This window comes from Myotis yumanensis, unplaced genomic scaffold (assembly GCF_028538775.1).
Source record: "Myotis yumanensis isolate MYYU_CA2020_CCGP unplaced genomic scaffold, mMyoYum1.0.hap1 SCAF_2, whole genome shotgun sequence".
In the NCBI taxonomy this organism is placed as follows: Eukaryota; Metazoa; Chordata; class Mammalia; order Chiroptera; family Vespertilionidae; genus Myotis; species Myotis yumanensis.
In genome coordinates, this window is record NW_027223753.1 from 5,773,648 (window position 1) to 5,795,783 (window position 22,136).

The 22,136-nt window shown below is 40.8% G+C and overlaps 1 protein-coding gene across 7 annotated transcripts in view; it reads left to right on the plus strand.

Annotated features, from left to right (window-relative positions):
* KIF1B (kinesin family member 1B) overlaps positions 1-22,136 on the plus strand; it is a 132,373-nt gene that overhangs the window by 84,922 nt on the left and 25,315 nt on the right. For 5 of the 7 annotated variants that reach the window (XM_070404052.1, XM_070404054.1, XM_070404053.1 and 2 more), the window contains 11 exons: positions 4,479-4,572; positions 5,536-5,684; positions 7,271-7,449; positions 8,130-8,267; positions 9,468-9,716; positions 14,770-14,888; positions 16,084-16,169; positions 16,502-16,631; positions 16,817-16,979; positions 19,852-19,942; positions 21,639-21,757. In XM_070404052.1, coding sequence (XP_070260153.1) covers positions 4,479-4,572; positions 5,536-5,684; positions 7,271-7,449; positions 8,130-8,267; positions 9,468-9,716; positions 14,770-14,888; positions 16,084-16,169; positions 16,502-16,631; positions 16,817-16,979; positions 19,852-19,942; positions 21,639-21,757 — 1,517 coding nt within the window. The remainder of the gene's footprint in view (positions 1-4,478; positions 4,573-5,535; positions 5,685-7,270; positions 7,450-8,129; positions 8,268-9,467; positions 9,717-14,769; positions 14,889-16,083; positions 16,170-16,501; positions 16,632-16,816; positions 16,980-19,851; positions 19,943-21,638; positions 21,758-22,136) is intronic. The other 2 variants (XM_070404057.1, XM_070404058.1) reach the window with 1 other exon arrangement.

The following is a 22,136-nucleotide window of genomic DNA, read 5'->3' on the forward strand; positions in this document are numbered from 1 at the left end:
GATTTAGTGGTAAGTGACAGGTCTTTGACCTTGTGAAATTCACAGAATTGTGGAGGAGACAGCCACTAGACAGTCACACCAAGAGTTACACAGTACATTTGTGCTAAATGACGGGGTAAAATACAGGGTGCTCTGAAAGTTTACAACCAGGCGCTTCAGGGAATGCAAGGTGGCCTTTCCTGGCTCTCAGCTGATCACTTTTTGTTTCATTTCACTGAGAAAAAGAAGTAATCAGAAGAAAACTTCCTTTTCTTCCCACTTCTAGTCCCCCATGCATCCATCCCCGTACTTGGCCTTGCTCCTATCTTAGTCCTACCCTTGTTCCTACATACCATCTGTCACCTTCTCAAGGACTTGCAGTACCTTTACCTTCTCCTTTACAACATCAGTTTCTCTCCTTCTGAATTATTCCTGTCACATACAGGCACGATTTCATTTCACCAGTTTCCTAGGAGCTGTCACTCATTTCTGCTTCTTTCCATAGAAATTCTCCTTGAGAGTCTTCTTACTGAATTTCCACTTGTCCACCTCCCATGGTTTTTGTGTCCTCTCCCCATTCTTGCTTGTACTCACTGTAGTCAGACTTTTGTTCCCACCTTACCACTCTCATCAGGGTCCAAAGATACTCACAGTGACAACTCCGGCGGGGAGGTGGGGTGTTGTCAGTCCTCATCACTTCTTGGGATACTTTGTTCACTTGGCTTCTCATTTTCCTCTGGCCCCTCTGGCTGCTCCTTCATGCTTTCTGTGGCCTTACATTGGCTATTTCTGTATCTGCCCGTTCTCTTCATTTCTGGGGCTTTTCCTTCCATGTTCTCATCGGTGAGGGTGAAGATAGTAACTCATGGGTATTGAGCCAGTAAACCTTTTTATGTGCATTAGGTCACTGAATCCTCAGAGTGTCCTCTCTGTCAAGTAGATATTGGCATCCCATCTTACACTTTCCCACAGTCACCTACTACTGAGTGGGGATTCAGGTACCATCTCGGGCAGGCAGTCTGCAGACCGCTGCCTTGCTTCCCTCTGCTGACTCCCAAATGTCCTCTCCAGCCTAGACCTCTGCCCTGGCCTGTAGACACAGGCACAGCCATGACCTGACATCCATACAGCTAGCTGGCATCTCACATTTAAACTGTCTAAGCCGGAGCAACTAGCTCAGGCCAAAAATGCAAGAGTCATCCTCAGTTTCTCCTCTCGTACGACACCCATGAGCACATCATCAGGAGGTCGCATTGCCTCTGCCTATAGACCATATCCCAGCTCCATTCTCTCCTTACCACTTCACTGCTGAAACCCTGGACCAGGCCACCGCCATCTTCCTCAACATCACGGAGAGCCGCACGACTCCTCCTTGCTTCCAAGCCCCCAGGCCGTTCTCCGTGGAGAGTGGTGTTTTTTGTGTGTGTGTTTTTTATTTTAAAATATTTATTTTTAATTTTATTTTACTGTTTAATATATATGAGACCACAGCCCTGAGCCACCCAAAGGCTTCCCTTAGAATAAAATCCGTAGTCCTCACCATAGCCGTTCATACCCCAGTCCCCGTCTGACCACCTCTCAGCTACATCTCGACCCTCCCGCTCTCCCACTCCACACACAGCAGGCTGCTTTCCATCTCAGGACCATTGTCCTTACGGTTAGTTCTACTTTAATTGGAATTACACCCACCCCTCAAGATCTCAGCATGCTGGCTTAGGTCTCTGATTAAATGTTATCCCTACACAGAGACCTTCCCTGGCCACCTAATCTGAAAGTCTTTTCTAATTCCTCTCTTCTCCGTATTAACCCCTCACACCTACCTTTCTTCATAGTACTTCGGTGTGCTGAAATAATAGCATACTGTGTCTGTCTACTGTTTACTGTCTCTCCTTCACCACTGTATTCCTAGCATCTGACACATAGAAGGGATGAAAAGGTATTCGCTTGCTGACTGGATGGATAGATGGTGGTTAAAAGAGCATCCCATTTCCACTGTTTGCTAACTCTGATCTTTGGAAAGATACTTAATTTCTTTAAGTCTTTCTCTTCTTTAACATGAGGATAACAATAGTACCATCTTCATAGTACTTCATAGTATTAGTGTCTTTCATATCACTGAACTGTATACTTAAAGATGGTTAAGATGCTCCTGGCAGGTGTGGGTAAGTGGTTAGAGCATCAGCCCGTGCACCAGAGGGTCTCAAGTTTGATTCCCGGTCAAGGGCATGTACCTTGGTTGCGGGTTCGCTCCCTGTACCAAGTCAGGGAGGAAACCAATTAATGTGTCTCTCTCACATCGATATTTCTCTCTCTACCCCTCCCTTCCTCCTTTCTACTCTAAAATCAGTGGAGAAAATATCCTCAGGTGAGGATTAACCAAAAAAAAAATGGTTAAGATGGTAAATTTTATGTATTTACGACAATAAGATAATGGGGGAAATAAAAAATTAAAAAATCCTCAGTCCTGTGTGGTAGGCAAGTCAAAAATTTAAAATTTTCATTTTAAAGATGACAAAAGTGAGGTTTGGAGAGGATTTAACTTTCCCAGAATTATCAGACTAGTATGCAGGTGCCAGGAGCAGAACCTAAGCCCTTTACCTGCTAGTTTAATGTTTTTTAAGTGTGTTTAGATATCTAACAAAGCTGTGTTGCTGGCTTTTGCTCACTGCCAGCTCCACTAGAGAGAGAAAGCTTCCTTTGTGAGACTACATGATAAATGACTAGAGCCTTGAGAATATTTGCACCCTCCCTAGCATTGCCATTGGGAGCTCCTTTTGTGATGGAGTTTGCTAGCCAGGCTTTCAGTGGAGTATTTGGTATACTTGGAAAGCTCTGGAGTATTTGGTATGTGACTTGGAGAGCTCGGTTTGAAACAGGACATAGACTGAAACCCTCTGTCCCATGACAGCCTCTACTAAGGTCCCTCCCAAGAAGCAGGAGATCTGGACAGTACATTTTAAAAAGCTGTGCTCATGCTATGGTTTGGTATTTTACTATGCCAAGGTCTCTTTTCTTAACCTTACTTGTTTTATTTTTTAAATGCCAGCATTTTTCCACTATTAAATACTACAAGCATTTTCTCCCAGTCTCTCCCCACCATGTAATTTTGATACCTTAGATATGTGGTCTGTCTGTTTGCATATGGTATGTCTATTTGTGTATATAAGAAGAGTACTTTTTTTATCCCTCAAGAACAATTTTTTGCTTACTTCGGGGTGATACTCTTATTGAGATTACATGGAGTAGATGGAGAAACAAAGGACAAATCTGATTTGTATTATAACAATACATTTTGTATTATCCTATATAATAAAGAGATAATATGCAAATTGACCATCACTCCAACACACAAGATGGCTGCCCCCATGTGGTCAAAGATGGCCGGCAGGGGAGGGCAGTTGTGGGTGATCAGGCCAGCAGGGGAGGGCAGTTGGAGGCAATCGGGCCAGCAGGAGAGCAGTTAGGCATTGATCAGGCTGGCAGGGGAGTGGTTAGAGGGTGATCAGGCCAGCAGGCAGAAGCAGTTAGGGGCAGGCAGGCACGCAGGCAGGCAAGCGGTTGGGAGCCAGCATTCTTGGATTGGAGAGGGTGCAGGCTGGGCTGAGGGACAGACACCTTCCACATGCACGAATTTCGTGCACTGGGTTTCTAGTAATAGTATATTTAAAAATAAAGCATCTTTATTGACTAACTAAATGCAATCAATAGATTATTTTAATCCTAATAGCACTGTGATCTTTTGGTTCCCTGAAGGCTAAACTCGCCCTCCAGCTGCAAAGTCAGTAATATTTCATCCACAGGAAAGGGAGTTCAGACTCTAATTTTTTCTCATCTAAACAGCTAGATAATTGGAATTGTTGCTGGTACTCGTGAATTTAATCTTTTTCAGTATTGTTTTTTTCTAGAATTGCTTGATATTTAAAGGTACTACTTAAATGTATTTTAACATTTAAGGGACACATGCATTTCCCCCCCCCCTCAAAATCCCTCCTTTCTCTACCACAAACCCAAATAAAGAACTCTTGAGCCCTGGCTGGGTGGCTCGGTTGGTTGTAGCATCTTCCCGTTCACTGAAAGGTGTGGGTCAATTCCCCAGTTGGTGCAAGTATAAGAGGCAGCCAATCAATGTTTTTCTCTCACATTGATGTTTCTCTCTCTCTCTCTCTCTCTCTCTCTCTCTCTCTCTCAAAATCAATAAAAACATACCCTCGGTGAGGATTTTTATAAAAGACAGAACTCTTGAGTCTGAGGAAAGAGAGATTGCAGTTAAATTTTTTTCTTTTGTAACATTTACCCATTACAAACTATCTTGTGTGCTTTGTGGGTTTTTCCTTCTAAGTATTTATCTGTATGTCTGTCTTTTTATCATTGTTTTCTGCCTCTATCTTCTCTCTCTCTCTTTTTTTCTTTTGCTATCTCTACTTTTCCCAATATTCCTTCCCTTTTCCTTCCCACTTATCTCCTCTCTCCTACATGTTGTCTCCTTTCTCTTCCTTCAGGACTATGAGAGTAAATTGCAGGCCTTGCAGAAGCAGGTTGAAACTCGATCCCTGGCTGCAGAAACAACTGAAGAGGAAGAAGAGGAAGAAGAAGGTGAAATCTAGAGACTGACACTTTCCTGTGTATATCTTTTGGATCTATATTATCAAATTAGTCCTTTACCTGTGGTCAGAGCTGGATTTGACCATAGTTGACCCTACCATTTATTGACATTTCACTGCCAATTTGAAGATGATTTTTAAAAGATGCTCAATGCTGAGAATCCAGGCTGTAGTCTATAAAATGGGAGTGGGATTGTGAGCCTCAGAACACAAGATTTCTGAGTAGTTTCCATATAAACCTCTGGGGCAATGTACTTGTACTGTCCAATATTACTGTACATATGAAGTTCATATATATTGCAGATAAACACAGAGCTTAATCTTTGTTAATATGTTCTGTTCTATTTCCTGGTTTATGATTTATGTCAGGGATTTTCCATTGAGGACTTAGGAACATATCAATGTACACTAAATATGTACCTCTCTTAATTCTTCCAGAATTTATTAGCCTTATATTACAGTATAAACATTTGTCACATTTCACTTCTCTACTCAGCCTCTCAGTAATATGAGGTTCCAAAAGAACTTCGAAGCAACTCTTAATTTATGTGCTAAATTCTTTATTTTTAAATATCTATGTAAAATATAAGGCCTTTTCCGCCTGTACCAGAAAGAACAATAGATGTATATGGCATTGTACAATATCCTAGGGGTTTTTCTATATTATAATCCACACATTAGAGTATCTCTTTTTAAAAAAGAAAGAGAAATCTATTTCTTTGGTGTATTGTTTTAAAATAAACAGTAGGATTTTTAGAAGTTTTCTGAAATGGATAGATATACTGTTGTCATAATCAACAGATTCTAGTAATCTTTACCAAAAGTAAGAAAACAAGAGCAGCTGGCTGGAGAAAGACTGGAAAATACCGTACTTGATAAAAGTGATGAGTAGAAGAGGATATAGTTTCTACATGGTTATGAGGTCACCACAAATATACTGCATTTGCTCTTTCAGTTCCTTGGACACAACATGAATTCGAGCTGGCCCAGTGGGCCTTCAGGAAGTGGAAGTCTCACCAGTTTACTTCTTTAAGGGACTTACTCTGGGGCAATGCTGTTTACCTGAAGGAGGCCAATGCCATCAGTGTGGAATTAAAGAAGAAGGTACGGAGGGAATGAGAACACGCACCATTGGGAGGCATTGCTGAGCCTGATATGCGGTTCATGGTGCTCATCTTGAAATAGCCTTTCTCCGGGTGAACTCAGTTGCTTTTGGCTTTGAAACAGATTTATATATGACTTTATTTAATATATGTGCCCGGAACATAATAGGTACTAATTATATTATTACATGAAATTTTAAAAACAACACATTTTCTAGCTTATGGTATTTTATAAATAAGGAGAATGTATTCCTGACAAGAGCTAGAGAAGCATGTTAGTAGAAATATGCTTCTCTTGGGTTTCTGACATTTTCAGTTTTCTTTTAGTTTTTACAATTAAGTCTGCACCTAAGTCCCATGTGCCCCTTCCTATTCTAGGGCCTCAGAGGCAGTTTTGTGGAATGGACAAGCGCATGTGCTCTGCACCCAGACAGCCAGGTTCCAGTCCCAGCTCTCCTGGTTGTGTGGACACTAACACCCCTGTCCTCCATTCCCTCGGCTACACAGTGGGCTTGGCAACAATGCCTGCCCCCTGGGGATTTGTGAGGGATGGGAAAGTGGATGACCCACTGTTTAGCAGTGTCCTGACTGCTAAGATTACCGGGGGGCGGGAGTGGGGGGCAATATTGTGTAGTAGGTAAGAGCACAGACTACCTGGCTCTGGGCAAATTCATATCGTGTTCTGAGTCTGTATTCTAGTTTGAAAGAAGGGGATAAGGAGTCTTCATTCATAATCTCAGCCACCCATCTCATTTTGTAATTATTTACTAATTACTCCTCCCTTCAAGTAGACTAAAGGAAGGCAGGGGCTATGTCTTGCTTTCCTTACTGCTGTATGCTAGCATTTAATTAAAGATTTATTGGTGAAAATAAGATGGGAGTGAGGATGAATGACATGGTGCATGGAAAGCACTAGCCATGTAGTAAACACTTGTAAGAGTCGTAGTTGTAATCCTCTGAATTTAACATTGAAAACTGTGACGTGTTCCTCTGGACCTACCCATTAATGAGAGACTAGATAGAGATGCATTCTTGGGTCTTTTGTATAAGTTCTACAAAAGTCTTTATGCAGTCAACCAAATTATATATTGTGAATTTAGTTTGTGCAAAAACACTTCCAGGAGAGAAAAGGAAATCTTAAAATAGCATAATTTGACATTAGAATTATTCTCTATGATGAGTTTATAAGTGGCCAGTTTTTTGTTTGTGTGTGTGTGTTTTTTCCAGTTAATCACAAGCTATTTGTTTAGTATATACTATATGTTCATTTTTTTTATTTACATGTGTGTTTTTTTAAATTGATTTCAGAGAGAGGAAGGGAGAGAGAGAGAGAAACATCAATGATGAGAGAGAATCATCTATCAGCTGCTTCCGGCACACCCCCTCCTAGGAATCAAGTCTGAAACCTGGGCATGTGCCCTGAGCAGAAATCTAACCATGGCCTACTGGTTCATGGGTCAATGCTCAACACTGAGCCACACCGGCCGGCAACATGTGTTTGACTTCTTTTCCATTGGGCATGATTATATCACCTCATGTCTGACGCTTACATGCTAAAAACAAAGGCTGTTTTTTGTTTTCATGTAGGTGCAGTTTCAGTTTGTGCTGCTGACTGACACATTGTACTCCCCTTTACCTCCGGAATTACTTCCCACTGATATGGAAAAAACTCATGAAGACAGGCCTTTCCCTCGTACAGTGGTGGCAGTAGAAGTCCAGGATCTGAAGAATGGAGCAACACATTATTGGTCATTGGAGAAACTCAAGTATGAAAACGTTATTCATAAAGCCAGTTGTTTTATTTAGGAAATAGTAATGGGCTCAGGTGGGCTCCTTCAGACTCCCCTCTCTGAGGTGTTGCTATTGCTTCCGTTTTTGTGCCTCTAAATGCTGTCACTGGCCAGGGATATTACTCTCCATCCGTTTTCTTCTAAGTGAATGAATCCCACTCAGCAAACACCTTTGTCATTTGTAGATGGGATTTAAATTCATACTCCATAAGCCCTCTTATATTTTAAGTGTTCCAATTTTATGGTACCTATTTATGTCTTGGGTCTAGTAAGTATTCATCTTCTCTGACCTGGAACTCAGGATGACCAGTAATGTAATATACAGGAAAGTTATAATGTAGCTTCCTCTGCATTTACTATGATGAGGTATTTTTCACCATTTCAGTGTATTTGAGATGCCACACAGCATTGAAAGACATTTTTCCTATGACTCGGTGGAGGTTAGGTGGCCATTCTTGATTTTTGGTGGCTTATCTCTAGACTCAGACACTTTGGTTACTGTTTTGGTTTCTGTACTTTTGGTCTTTCATTTTGTTTAATATCATTAAATAGTGGGAGGGTTTTAAAAATTTTTTGCATGGAACATACTTCCAAAGTGAAACTATTTCATGCCATCTTGTGATATTAACCCGGTGCACTTTATGTTTACTACACAGGCAAAGGCTGGACTTGATGCGAGAGATGTATGACAGGGCAGGTGAGATGGCCTCCAGTGGCCAAGACGAAAGCGAAACCACTATGACGGGCAGTGATCCATTTTATGATCGGTTCCATTGGTTCAAACTTGTAGGAAGGTATGTGATGATTTTACTTGATGTCTTCCTTTTAAGTAATGAATGGTTTAATTTTAATTGGATAAAACTTCAGCATGTTTTACAGTAAGTTAAAAGCAAAAGACTATAAAACAGCCCCACTTAGAATTGATCCACTCGTACACAGCCACTCTGTATATGTGTCATTTGGTATATTTCCTTTCAGGTTTTTTTTCCTCAACATGTATATTTGTTTAAGTCTTAAACTTTCAAACCAAGTAATTGACAGTCTTCCCAGACTCTCAACTCATTCACAAAATGACTTATAGTTGAACAAGATAGATTTAAAGGAAAAAGACAACCTGTATCTGTATCCCACAGTTTGATATTGTAATGTGACTGACAACTTAACACACTGCACCCTCTGCATGATCTGAAATGTCCTCACTTTTTTAAAAAAGCAATTCATCTCACTTTTCTCTTTGCCAAGGGTGAATTAGTTGCACATCTTGGTAGTTCCCGTGAGCCTCTTTATCATATACATACTTTTAACATTTAATGAAAACAAATAGTGCCCTGTGAGTCCATATTGAGTCAAGTTCTTAGAGGTTTAGAATTTAAAAAGCAGAGAAATATAAGTTTTGAACTTAATGATTTCAGAATTTAAATTGTTTTCTATTGCAAAACCTTTCTGACCGTTTTAAAGGACTTGGGTGAAAAGGAAGAGCTGCAGTCCTAGTATTTTGAAAAAGATGAAGTCTTTTCCTCTCCACTCTGGTAGTCGACTGTTTTTAAAGAGACGAATTGGCCAAACATTTACCCATGCAAGGCACATCCTTGCTTTGCTATATACCAGTTCATCCATTTTGTTTTCTGCTCCCAGATGACATGGGAATTGGAATAAAAATTTAGACCTTATTATTTCGCCTAATATTGAGTGGCTCCTTTGAGGCCTGGCTGCTGATCTTTTGTGCAAATGGAGAATAAAAACGTTCCAGAGCACGTTATTTACCTGGGATATTCTACTCATGTGTTTCCTTTGCTTTCTTATTCTAAGGATCAGTCCTGGTTCCCTTTCACCTGAACCAGATGATTTTTGCTTATTTTATCCTTTTGCTTTTCCACTTGCTTTTATTGTGTTGATTCCTCAGTGGGTTCTGTGCTGTTGGCACCTGTGGCTTCCTGTTTAACCAACTATTCCTCTCTTTGGCTGTGTCAATCCGCGTCTTACCTGGTGTCTAGCTCCCCCATTTTCCATGGCTGTGTGAATGAGCGCCTTGCCGACCGCACACCCTCCCCCACTTTTTCCACGGCTGATTCCGACATCACTGAGCTGGCTGACGAGCAGCAAGATGAGATGGAGGATTTTGATGATGAGGCATTCGTGGATGACACCGGCTCTGACGCAGGGACGGAGGAGGGATCAGATCTCTTCAGTGACGGGCATGACCCGTTTTACGACCGATCCCCATGGTTCATTTTAGTGGGAAGGTTGGTGAGGTTACTGTGAGAAAGGCCAAAAGGGACCAGCTCTTGCTCTAAACAGGCTCCTTGTGCAATTTTGGATGACCTTGCTTTAGCCAGTTCAATTCATGACATGCTGATCTGGCTTGTGTTTGTAAGGTACTGGGTCTACTTGGTGCAGCAGGCATATAAGGCCTAAGAAATAATTTGATCTGGCCCTGCCAAGGCATTAGGGATGAGTTAATTAAATGTTTGACTAAATATACCAGGCTCATTTTTAAGCTGATAATTGTGTATGGCCCTCGGAGGATGTTATAAATATCCGAATGGCCCCTGGCAGGAGAAAGAGTCCCCACCCCTGCTCTACCTAGAGGACCCCTTGTCTTCAGTTGCCCAGTAATACTGTGAAGGAGGAAGCCCCGGAGGAGAAAGTGATTAAAGGGAAGAGTCAGAGGTTACAGGGTTGAAGAATGGTATTTTGCCAGATTTTCCTTTTTGTAGGAGTGCAAGTAAGGAAGCATAGGTGACAGCTTGAGAAAGAGAGCAGAGAAAGCCCAAAGTTAGGCTAAATGATTTGTGGCATCAGCAGGAATAAAGAGGACAAAAATGAAATGGGAGTAGTATTAGGTTTTACTTTTTGCTTTGTCTATGAGTCCAAAAAAGAATCAAGAACACGAAGTTTCCTTTTCATCTAAAACAGATGCCTTTCTTTGGCCAGTTTCACTGAGCCTATCTATAAATCTTTGGCTTCTGCTAAACTTTTACCTATAGGCTTTGTAATGATGAATCTCATAAAATTAGCGATTGGCACCATCAACAATGGATACTTGTTCACCAGTACATGAAACTGCTTTGTGTTAAGTTTAGTTCACCAAACTGAGGCATTGTCTCTGGCTCCATCTGTCAGTGATGCAGAGCCCCCTGCCCTTGTTCCTAATACTGGTGTCTTTGTCTCTATCCAGTCTTCACGCTGAAGTAATTTTAATCACAAATTCAACAGAGCAGCACGCACTGTATCAACCAAAAAGCATGCCCAGGTTTTAAGGTATTAAATTTAACTTTAATGGTTGATTAGAACCACTATTGTTAAACCCTTTCAGAATAAGGGAATTATGTCAGTGTTAAATGGATAAGCACCAGTTATCTACAAATTAAAGTGTAGTGAGTCTCCTGACCCAATAGAAACATAAGGTCCTAACATTTAGTTCATAGTGTGATGTTGGTTAGTTGGTGAGAGCTAAATAAATAACGTAGAAGATAATCCCTGTTGTGGAAAGAGGGAAAATGAAAGCTTTCTGATAGAAATGAAAGTCTGAATTATGACTATTGGTAGTAATATTAGCCTCAGGGGTTAACAGTAGTGAGGAGACATTTACTCAGTTTACCCAGGAATAAAGGATTATGTAGCCATCGATCTTGTTTTCTATTGGTGTATTGCCAGGAATAGGTGCTAAGAATTTCAGAGAAGCCCATTTATATTACAATTGAGAAAGGTCATTCTGTATACACATAACGGGACCATGATGCTCTCTTTACTTTATGGCTACGTGTATCCATCCTGCACTAAGAGGGTTAGAAGTTTGGACAAAACCAAGTTGGTGCCAGTTGCTCAGCTTCTAACTCTGCTCACTTAAGTTCTGCATCACCGCACAGTGAGGATGGGAAGAACACTGACCTGATAGTCAGGAGGAGCCTGGGTCCTAACTTGGGACAGGCTACCTAGACTGAGGCCTGTCGGATTCTCACAGAGCCCAAGAGTTAGGGAGGAAAAAAAGAGCCTTAACGCCCTTTTTCCTCTTCCAGATTCTGCCATCCACACTGGCAAAATCCTGGCTAAGAGTGCTACCCAAAAGCATTTGAATTGTGAGTCAATTGTTTAGAAAACTCAAGTCACAAGCCCATTTAATGTGAAATTTACTGGCTTAAGATATATGTATTATTTTTCTATAGTTTTATTCATTTTAATCATATCAGATTTAAGTGAAAATAGAAAGCAATGAACTCTACTTTGATTTTCAAATGGAATCTTTATGGAGCTATGGCTCAGGAATTGACCTTTCCATTTGTTTGGGTTCCCAGGTTCTAAAACTAACTTTGGCCTGCAAGAAAGAGGTTAGAGGAGGAAGTGAAATCACAGCAGTCAGTAAAGTGAAGGATAGTTCTTTATTTTCACTCTTGCCTGCATTTTTCATCTGCAAACAATTTATAATAGTGCAACATCCCCTAGTTATAGAATGGTCATTGTGCATGCATGGGGAGTAACTTCTTTCCTGTTCTTGACTCACAGGATTGGGTTTCTCTATTGGCATGTAATTGCAAATACAATTCACTTGTAAAAATTTCCAGTTTCTTGTGAAAATTCCATTTGTAAGTTTTGTTCTTTGGCTGCCTCCAGTAAATTTTTATATGAAAATAAAAAGAGCTTGTCCCTTTAGCTATTCTCTTATGGCATGCTTGGATATTATGAACCATCCATCATAATTTGGGATGACATGTAAAATATTTAAGCTACTTTTCTGGGTTAAAAGGGAGCAAAGGATGGTTATTCTGTGATCTCATTATCTGAATTGACATTCTTTCTGTAACCAGAACCATAATCATGTTGATTTTTCTTATCTTTATGTTGACAAAATTTGTTTCCCTTTTTGATATAACTTCACAGAACTTTCTGCTAATATATCTTTTATATCTTTTCCTCTTTCATCCCTGTTCTCCTTCAGTCTGCTAGGTCAGAGTATAAGGACTCTCAAGAATATGGAGTAATTATTAAAATACCAGTTCAAAATATCCATTGAGTTTTTATACAGCATTGATACTGACTGCCACTCACATAGAATTAAAGATTTCTCTTCTCTAAAAGGAGACATCTATAACAATACTTCCATTCTTCCACATTTGGGATAGCCTTTGCCATAGGAAGAAAGGAGAGTCTTGTGTTTCATGTGTACTCAAACCGTACTTTATGTAACGTGCATGTGTGAACATGATATGCTGTGCCTTCAAGTGGTAAGCTTTTTTAAAATTAAAAACAGGAGTTCCTGGTTTTGAGTAGCTATTTTTAAGTATAAAAAGATAACCATACAAGTTAAGTAGAGTTAAGATTCTAAACATGTTCTATGTAGTCAGTGTTCATTGTGAGTAAGGCTTGGAAAAATCAACTTGGTATAAAGTTGGATGGCTTTGCTTCTCTATCTCTGGTGGAAACCATTTTTCTGGAAAACCTACCTGTACCTAAAGACAGAGGACAATTCCTTTTTCCCATTTACTTATACTATATTTAGATGTTCGATCACCCACCAGTGGCTAGCAAGACCAGACATGGTTCCTGCCCTAATGGGTTTACAGTCTGGTGAATGAGACAGACAAATTAAATAATCACATACAGAAAGAAATGTAAATCCTAAGCAGTGCTGGACTCATGTGTTACTGAGATCATATAACATTGGGGGGACCTATCATGAGAGATTGGTATTTGGGATAAGACCTTAAGATGTGGAATTAAAGGCATGAGGTGGGTAGTGGAGCTCAGAGAGGACTCCAGGCAGGAGATGAACATGTGCGATGGCTCTTTATAGCCAAGGCTTTGAAAGTGGGCATGTCTGGCTGGAATGCCATTAAGAAATGGCATCTTGTATGTATACTGACTTTGGAAGTGAAATTATCCATATGGTACCTTATGCCAAATTCTTAGTCTTTAAATTCTGTACAGTAGTTGATGTTTGAGAGTCTTGTTTGTAATTTTTTAAGAAGACTTTTCAGTTTTTAATTTTTTGTGCAACAAAGCTTTAACCCTCTGTTTCTTAGCATTGCCCTCCCCCATCTTTGGAGCAGACTGAAAGGGAAGTAGACATCATTTGATCTGATTTAATGTTCACTTGCTGTTATTTTGTTATACTTTTCTTTCATATTTCATTTTTGCTCTTAAAGTTTTAACATTTGTTTTTCTGTGGTGTATTTTTTCTATTTTCAGAATTGTTTTCATTACTTTGAGTTGAAATCCCACACATCCACTCATCTTCCTTTTCTCTTTGTCTTAAAGTAGATTTTTCAGAGCAGAAATAAAAGCAAGCAGACATATGTGTCACGTTTAATTATGTTTGATTTCTTGATGCAAATGTTTACTCTTTGTCTTGTCTTGTGTTCAAAGATCAGCATGTACCAAGTGGGAAGGCAGGAGTAACAGTAGGAACTAAATGCTATTTTCCATTCACTTAATGGGAATAAACACTCTCAAGTTTTGTGGTCACCAGTTTTTATTACTTAAAAAAAAAAAATCAATAGTCTCAAAATGATGAAAGAAGGAAAAAAAATACAAATGTGATCAGACTTCGCCAGTTTCTTTGAAGTAGAAAATGTTAGGTCTGTAACTTACCTTTGTATATGCATTTCTGAATTAGGTTTTGAACCTAGGAGTAAAAAGGCAACCTTTAGCTGCCTTCTCCCTGGGCATTTATCTTGATTCCCATCCAGAGTTTCCTATAAGCTGGCTACTCAAAAACTTCTGGCTACATAGCCTTTCCACCCATATGTGTTGTAACCCTGCCTAAAGGTAATAGTCATTTCTTATAGTAAAATAAAGACCCATAACACTGTGACTTGAAATCTATTTTAGACCTATTAACTATATTTCAGTCACATTCGTCGGCCTTTTTCGTCTCCTGATTTCTGTTTTATCTATTGGGAAAAACAAAACAAACCTCTTTATAATTTCTTACATTAAAAGGTTAAGCTCTTTAATGGGCTCCCTTTTCCCCACCCTTAGCACTATTTATAGACCAGTATCTTGAAAGTCGGCTTCCAATTGTTACTCTTCTGCCCACAGTAGTAATTTTTATAGGGTGTGATTCATTTGGTGTAAATTGGTCTCTGTCAGCTGTTACCAAGCATTTGCATTGGTTTATATATTATCTGCACTAAGAAAGAATTGGAGGTAGTCTGAGAATACAGAGCAGAGAGAGAGGTAACCTTCAGACAGAGCCTAAAAGCCAGCTCAGTTTCACAAAGATATTTTCATTAAATCTGACAGCCAGCTTCTCTGTCGGTGGGATGCTCAGCTGTGTCTCCCGGTTTCTATCTCTAGGGCATTTGTATACCTGAGCAATCTGCTGTATCCCGTGCCCCTGATCCACAGGGTGGCCATTGTCAGTGAGAAGGGTGAAGTGCGGGGATTTCTGCGTGTGGCTGTCCAGGCCATTGCAGGTAGGTGACCCTCTTCTGAAACAGAGCTGTGGACTCTGCTTGGAGACAGAGAGGCCAGTTTTGCAGGGTCACACTGCAGCTGCACGTACAGACTGCAGTGTGTTGTCTGTCTTGGAGAAAGCCTTTATTGCTTCCTTTCTAACTGTTGTTACTAAGTATCAAAAATAGATTCTGTTTAGTCTGGACTACTGTTATTTTGGAATAATGGGATAAAGGGATTTCCTTTAACGTGAAAGACAATTCTTGGGTTAACTTTATAAAAGTCACTTGAATTTTAAATAATGTGTATTAACTGCCTCAGAAGTAACTAAGGACTTTCAGTACTTTTTTTGTCTAATTTTCTCTAAGGGTACTTCTAGGCCTTTCTGTCCCTTAGCTATTATTTTGTAACTAGAGGCCCTGTGCATGGATTCGTGGAGTCCCTCGGCCTGGCCTGTGGGGATCAGGCTGAAACTGGCTCCAACATCCCCCACGGGATCCCAGAGTGAGAGGGCGGATCTCAGGTGATGCACCCCAGAATCAGGCTCCCTCCTCTCTGGTTCCGGGTGCACCACCCAAGAACCACAGCTGCCAAGTCACCACAGCTCAACAGCTTCTACGTTGAGCGTGTGCCCCCTGTTGGTGGGCCAGTCAGCTGGTCACTTAGGCTTCTCCATGATCCAGCCTCCATTCTGAGGACGAATGTGGCCATTTATTGCAATTTTTCTGTTGTAATTTCTAAATGCTATGCTATGACCTTTCACCTTTACCCATGGAAATCTGTGACATATTCACCATTGTTGAGTTTAGGGAAGTCTTCACAAGTACAATCTAGTATTTTGAAATATTTATTGAGTATTATTGAATATAACCTTGCCAAGTGAAGAGATCAGTATTTTAGATACGGCATCTGAACAATATCAAGAATAAAACTGATTCTTTGCTCATTTGAGCTAAGGGAGTTGGTAAGATTACCTGAGTAGAGTTGGAAGCAGCCCTTGTGACTTTATTGCTTAGATCTTATTTTCTCTTCTTAAACAAAAGGACTTGTCCTTTGGTGTCTCCTCTTATATCAAAGTTCTCGGAACCTAAGGCTCCACTACTTCATTATTTGTTTTATAATCCAGTAAGAGTCGTCCCCCCTCTGCCTCATATGTAGTCTCATTTGATCTTTGCTTTTCTCTCTCTCTTTCTCTTTTCTTTTTTTCCTACCTAGCGGATGAAGAAGCTCCTGATTATGGCTCTGGAATTCGACAGTCAGGAACAGCTAAAATATCTTTTGATAACGAGTACTTTAATCAGGTGAGAAACCTTCCAGGAAGAGAAAAAATCTAATGGAAGGAGTAGTACTCAGGTTTATAAAAAGGATGTTCAGCACTGGGGGACAACAGTTCTTTTACCTACAACTAAAAAGTATAGGTAACCACAGGGTGTTTAATAGGATGTGGGACATGTCTAAGGATTACAACAGTAAGGGTAAAGGCCCAATATTTATTTTGCCATTTGTAAGGCAGCTCTTAATCCATATAATTTTACAGTCACTATTAGTCATTAGGCAAATAAACAAAAGAAAGGAAACTGGGGGAAATGTATTACTATACTACTACATCTACCTCCCCCTGCCTTGATTTCAGAGTGATTTTCCTTCCGTTGCAATGACTCGTTCTGGTCTGTCCTTGGAAGAGCTGAGGATTGTGGAAGGACAGGGTCAGAGTTCTGAGGTCATCAGTCCTCCAGAAGAAATCAATCGAATGAATGACATGGGTGCGTAGACACAGTGTACTGTGATGGGGAACATTTTCAAAGAGGGAAACATATTGACCATTGCATTGACCGATGAGATAATCACTTTCATTCACTAGGAATGGAAAGAATGCCCTGCTCTCTCCTCACTGAAGGGTGATCTGTGCATTGTTTGAACCAGGTGTGTGTTGTTTGACCCTCTTTAGATTTGAAGTCAGGCACTTTGCTGGATGGGAAGATGGTCATGGAAGGGTTTTCTGAAGAGATTGGCAACCACCTGAAACTGGGCAGTGCCTTCACTTTCCGTGTGACAGTGCTGCAGGCCAGTGGGATCCTCCCAGAGTATGCAGATATCTTCTGTCAGTTCAAGTAAGCCGTCCCTTCGCTCTGCCTACCCAGCTGTCCGCCCGGATGCCGTCCTTTGTGCTCTGTAGACTGCTTTACATTTTTTTAAAAATATATTTTATTGATTTTTTACAGAGAGGAAGGGAGAGAGATAGAGAGTTAGAAACATCGATGAGAGAGAAACATCGACCAGCTGCCTCCTGCACATCTCCTACTGGGGATGTGCCCGCAACCAAGGTACATGCCCTTGACCGGAATCGAACCTGGGACCTTTCAGTCTGCAGGCCGACGCTCTATCCACTGAGCCAAACCGGTTTCGGCGACTGCTTTACATTTGTGAGACCCTAACACTCCTGAGAAATGACGACTACCAGTCTCTGAAATAAAATGCTTTCTTCCCTCAAGATGGGAGTAAGAACCAGAAACCTACAATGGAAGGAAACAGAGTACATTGTGGGGAGGGGTGTGGCCATGCCTCCTGCTAAAAGGTTATATTGTGGACCATCGCTCTCTGCTAGGAATATAGGGTCTGGTCCAGACACACCTATTTATTAGTCTTTTTAATGCTCTTCATGCTGAAATGTGGTATTAATAAACAAATCTCACCCTGGCCCACATCGCTCAGTGGTTAGAGCGTTGGCCTGTGGACCAGAGAGTCACAGATTCTATTCCTGGTCAAGGGCACATATCTGGGTTGTAGGTTCGATCCCTGCCCATGGTCGGGGTGCATGTGGAAGGCAACCAATAAATGTGTCTCTCTCACTTTAATTTTTCCCTCTCTCCTTTCTCTCCCTCCCTCCCTCTCTCTCTTCCTCTGTCCCTCCCTTCTTCTCTACCCCCACCCCCCTCCCTTAAAGCAATGAATTATTTAGTCGCCAATTATGCCTAATAATACTTGGGGAAATGAAAATTTAAATAACATAATGAACAGTAATATTTTACATCAATTGAAAAAAAAAGGTCGTATGTAGAGATGATGTGACAGGTTTCATTTCTCTTCCACTTATAAGCTTTTCTATCCTGTAACCCTCTTGACTCTATATTCTAGGTGCTCTCTTCTCACGACCTCCCTAGGAAAATGCTTTTTTTGAAAATCTTAAGTTTTAATACCTCCAAGCATCAACGTATCTTTGCAGTATGTGGAAGGGCCACACGAGAATGAAGCCCAGTTTGCCACTGGTGCCACCAAAAGGCCGCCTCAGAGTCTGCCATCCCACACCCTCATTATGTGGCCTTCCCAGGGTCCTGATGCAGTTATAAAGCATTGCTTTTACATCGCATTTAGCCAAGTCCTGAATTTAATGTGGTTACTACATAGTCAGCCACTAATAATTGTTAAAATATTATCCATCTGATATTGGTTTTGCCCATTTAACATATTTGCACTAAGAGCCTTAAATCAGTTTTTTTGAACTTTCATTATTCTAGTTAAGCAACTGATGTATTTTATGGAAAAAACCTACGTGGTTAACTGATGTCTGTATGACAGTGGTATGTTGACTTTTGTCCTAAAACCTACTAAAAAGAGCAGCATGTACGCTGGCATTAGCTCTGGGGGAAAGGGCAGGTTGACTCATGTTGAGAGAAGACGCAGATCCTTTTTGGGTTTCGATAAATTCTCACTTGGCCTGCATAGGGAAGACACAGCTGTAGACTTCACCTGTCACCAATGGTTACACCTGCTCCAAGCAAAGCATTGGACTAGTACAGATCAGAGATCACCCACCTCTGGTGGGTACCATGTATAGTCCTCAGGCTCAGTGAATAATGTGGAAGGCAAGGAATTCCTTGTCCTCCTCTCTCAACCCCCTATTCAAAGCATTCTTTTTCCCTTTTTTTCTTGGGAGAGTGTGAGATGTTCTTTTTTCTTTAATCCTCACTCAAGGATATTTTTCCATTGATTTTTAGAGAGAGTGGAAGGGATGACATAAGATAGAGAGAGAAATATCAATGTGAGAGAGACACATCAACTGGTTGCCTCCCACACAAGCCCCCACCAAGGCCGGGGATCGAGCCTGCAACCGAGGTTCGTGCCCTTGACTGGAATTGAACCTCGAACCCTTCAGTCCACGGGTCGACTCTCTGTCTTCTGAACCAAACCTGCTAGAGCGATGTGGGATGTCCTTTTGATGCATATTTCTATCTGGCACTAAACCCTTGTATTGAGGATGCTTTAATTCTTCGATTTTTATTTCAGACTTATAATAGGGAGGGAAAGAGAACAATAAAACCTCACTATTTGTGAGAACAAATAAACATAGCCCACTGATTCAACAAATATTTCAGGAGTATCTTATATATCTCAAGCCCTGTGGGAGACACTGTCTTTTGGGGAGACAGGCATATAAATACATTATTACAAACAGTGAAATCATCACTATTGAGAAAATACATTCCTAGTGCTGTGGGGACACAGAACTATTTCCATTAGTCAGGACAGACTCTTTGCAAGAGGTGGCATTTGCATCTATTCATAGCTGGTCTGAGAGAGACTCCTAGTCAAGTACGCCATCCACAGGCTATAGTACTACCTTGTAGAAGCTTGAACCTGCCAAATCTTGTCTACACAAAACAATTTAATAATTATTCTCAGTGAAAAACCACAAAGGAACAGGAGTTCATGAATTCACTCTCCACACTCTCAAAGGCATTCTTGCATATACATCCACATAGCTAAGTGATCAGGGTCAGGTAATTTTCAATCATTTTTGAAATAAAGTGTAAAATACTATCTGAGTGATAAGGAAAATGTTTTGACAAGGATATGTAAATAACTTGCTCAATTAAAAACTCTGCTTAAGTAGGCAGTTTCCATACCATCCAAGTCGAGCTGTTACCACATAGATCCTGATGAAACCATTTAATGAAACATTCTCCTCCTTATTTTCCCATTAAGCTTTTTGCATCGCCATGATGAAGCATTCTCCACTGAACCCCTCAAAAATAACGGCAGAGGAAGTCCTCTGGGCTTTTATCATGTGCAAAATGTAAGTGACATGGACTATTTTGCCAGATGTATTGTGGGTTTGTGGTACCTTGAAGTGGCTGGTGTGAGGCAGTCATGTGTGGGCTCCCTTGGGCTTTCTCAGAGCGGCTGTGCGAGGGAATCTGTGGGAGAATAGACAATGGAGGGAGTGGCCAGAGCAGTGAGCTCATCCTCCAGGACAGAGCAGCTGGCCTTCTGTGAATTACTGCAGGCCCCGCGAATCCTGTCCAGGTTCATCTGCCAATAAAATTTTCCATCACTTGGAATGTAGTGAGTTGTTTTCAGTGTTTCCTTCATAGGAAAGTAAGCATTTTAATATGAGTTTTGTTAAAGTTAATATATTTATTGTCCTTTAAACTGTAAGGTACTTATATTGTTCAGTTGCAAGTAAGATAAAAACTATTCAATACCTTAGTAACTAAGATTCAGATTGTCTTCCTTGCAATTGATACTATGATGATCCATTAATGCTCCTTACAGCTCTTTCATAAGTGGAGTAAGAAAATAGACCTTCCATCTCCTCTAGGAAGATTCACTATAACTCTATTCACAAGGCATCATCCTCATCACTATAGCCAACATTCCTCGAGAGCTTATTTTGTGTCAGTTTCTGTTAAGAGTGCTTTTTCATGTCTTAATTCATCTAATCCTCACATTTATGCCATAGTTGGTCGTAATCCCCATGTTACAGCTGTGATAACTGAGGCACAGAGCAGTTAAAGCCACTCGCCCAGGTTGCAAAGCTAGGAAGAGGTGGAGGCGGGGTTTGAAGGCACAGAAATGTTGCTCTGGCTCCAGGGTCTTCACTACTACATGAGACGGTCTCATCCTCTTGTTGACATATCTACTCTCTAAAGTACGAGGGGAAACGACAACTCCAGAAGTGGAACAAGCAAACACAAAACACTATTTTCTTTTTTATGTTTAATTGTATAAATATGAGCATGCATGTATCCAATAAACATTGGCTACTGCGCACAAGGACTGTGCCTGGCACCCTTGGGAATGCACAGGTGAATCACAGGTTATCTATTCCTGAGGAGCTCACAATTCCGATAGGGAAATTATTTAAGTAACAAGATCTAGAGACATTAGAAAGATAGTTATGAAATGCAGTGGGAGTCGAGAGAAGGGGAAGTTATTTCCATGATACTTTGAGTTACTTTTTTTGTTGGGGGTGGATGGTTGGGTGTGGAAAGGAGGTGAGGGCACTTCTTGGAGACAATAGTATAAATAAAGAAAGGTGGGTCAGACTTGGCATTGTACCTGGCACCTGGTGAACAGCCCTGTTTCCCTTATTGTTGTTACTGTTTGAGCTGAGCCTTGAAGTCTAGGAATGACTTAGAGGTATGGAGGTGTGGAAGGCCTTGGAGGCAGGACTGCAGCCTGGGCCATCTAAGGGCGAAACAGAGGAGAGAGTGGGTGAGTTTGATTAAGTGGAAACAAATGTATGGAGAGCAGCCGGGGGCAGAGATCGGTTCAGGCAGATGGTGGAGGGTCTCAAATGCCTGAAGCTCAGTAAAGTTGCCCCAGAACGAAAACCAGAGAGGAGCCCCTAGCTTACCTTGTGGGAGGCGTGCAGAGTCAAATACCCAGCACATACCCAGCTCAAAAGTGCTCAAGTTCTGATTGCAGCAAAAATGCCTCGAATTATAATAAATCTTTCCTTAATCTAATTTGGCTTTATTCCTTACTAGATTGCAGTGGAAGTCACTGAATCATTTGTGGAATATATCAAAACCAAGCCTATAGTATTTGAAGTCTTCGGGCATTATCAACAGCACCCACTTCACCTGCAAGGACAGGATCTTAACAGGTTTGGGCCAGATGAGCAAATATTTTTGTTGATATTATTATCGTTGTTATTGTCACTTGCTGGAAAGGAGGAAATCTTTTGAGGGATTAAGATAACTAAATAACAGTTTTATGTTACTCGATGTTTTCTCTTTGGAAACGTCACCACCTTTTTTTCTACGCCACTTAATCACTAGTTGTAGGTAGAGCACATTGAATTTTGCCTAGGTGGCCTTGAGTACCATCTTTTTGTAGGAAGAGACTTTGAATAGGACCGAAAGTTGAAGTGACAGGGGTATACCATGAAATTGTGTATAATTGCTCCTAAAGGCCCAGAACTTTATGAAGCATAAGTTCTAAGTAGAGACATCAAAATTGGTGAGGAGAGCAACGGTGGGGAT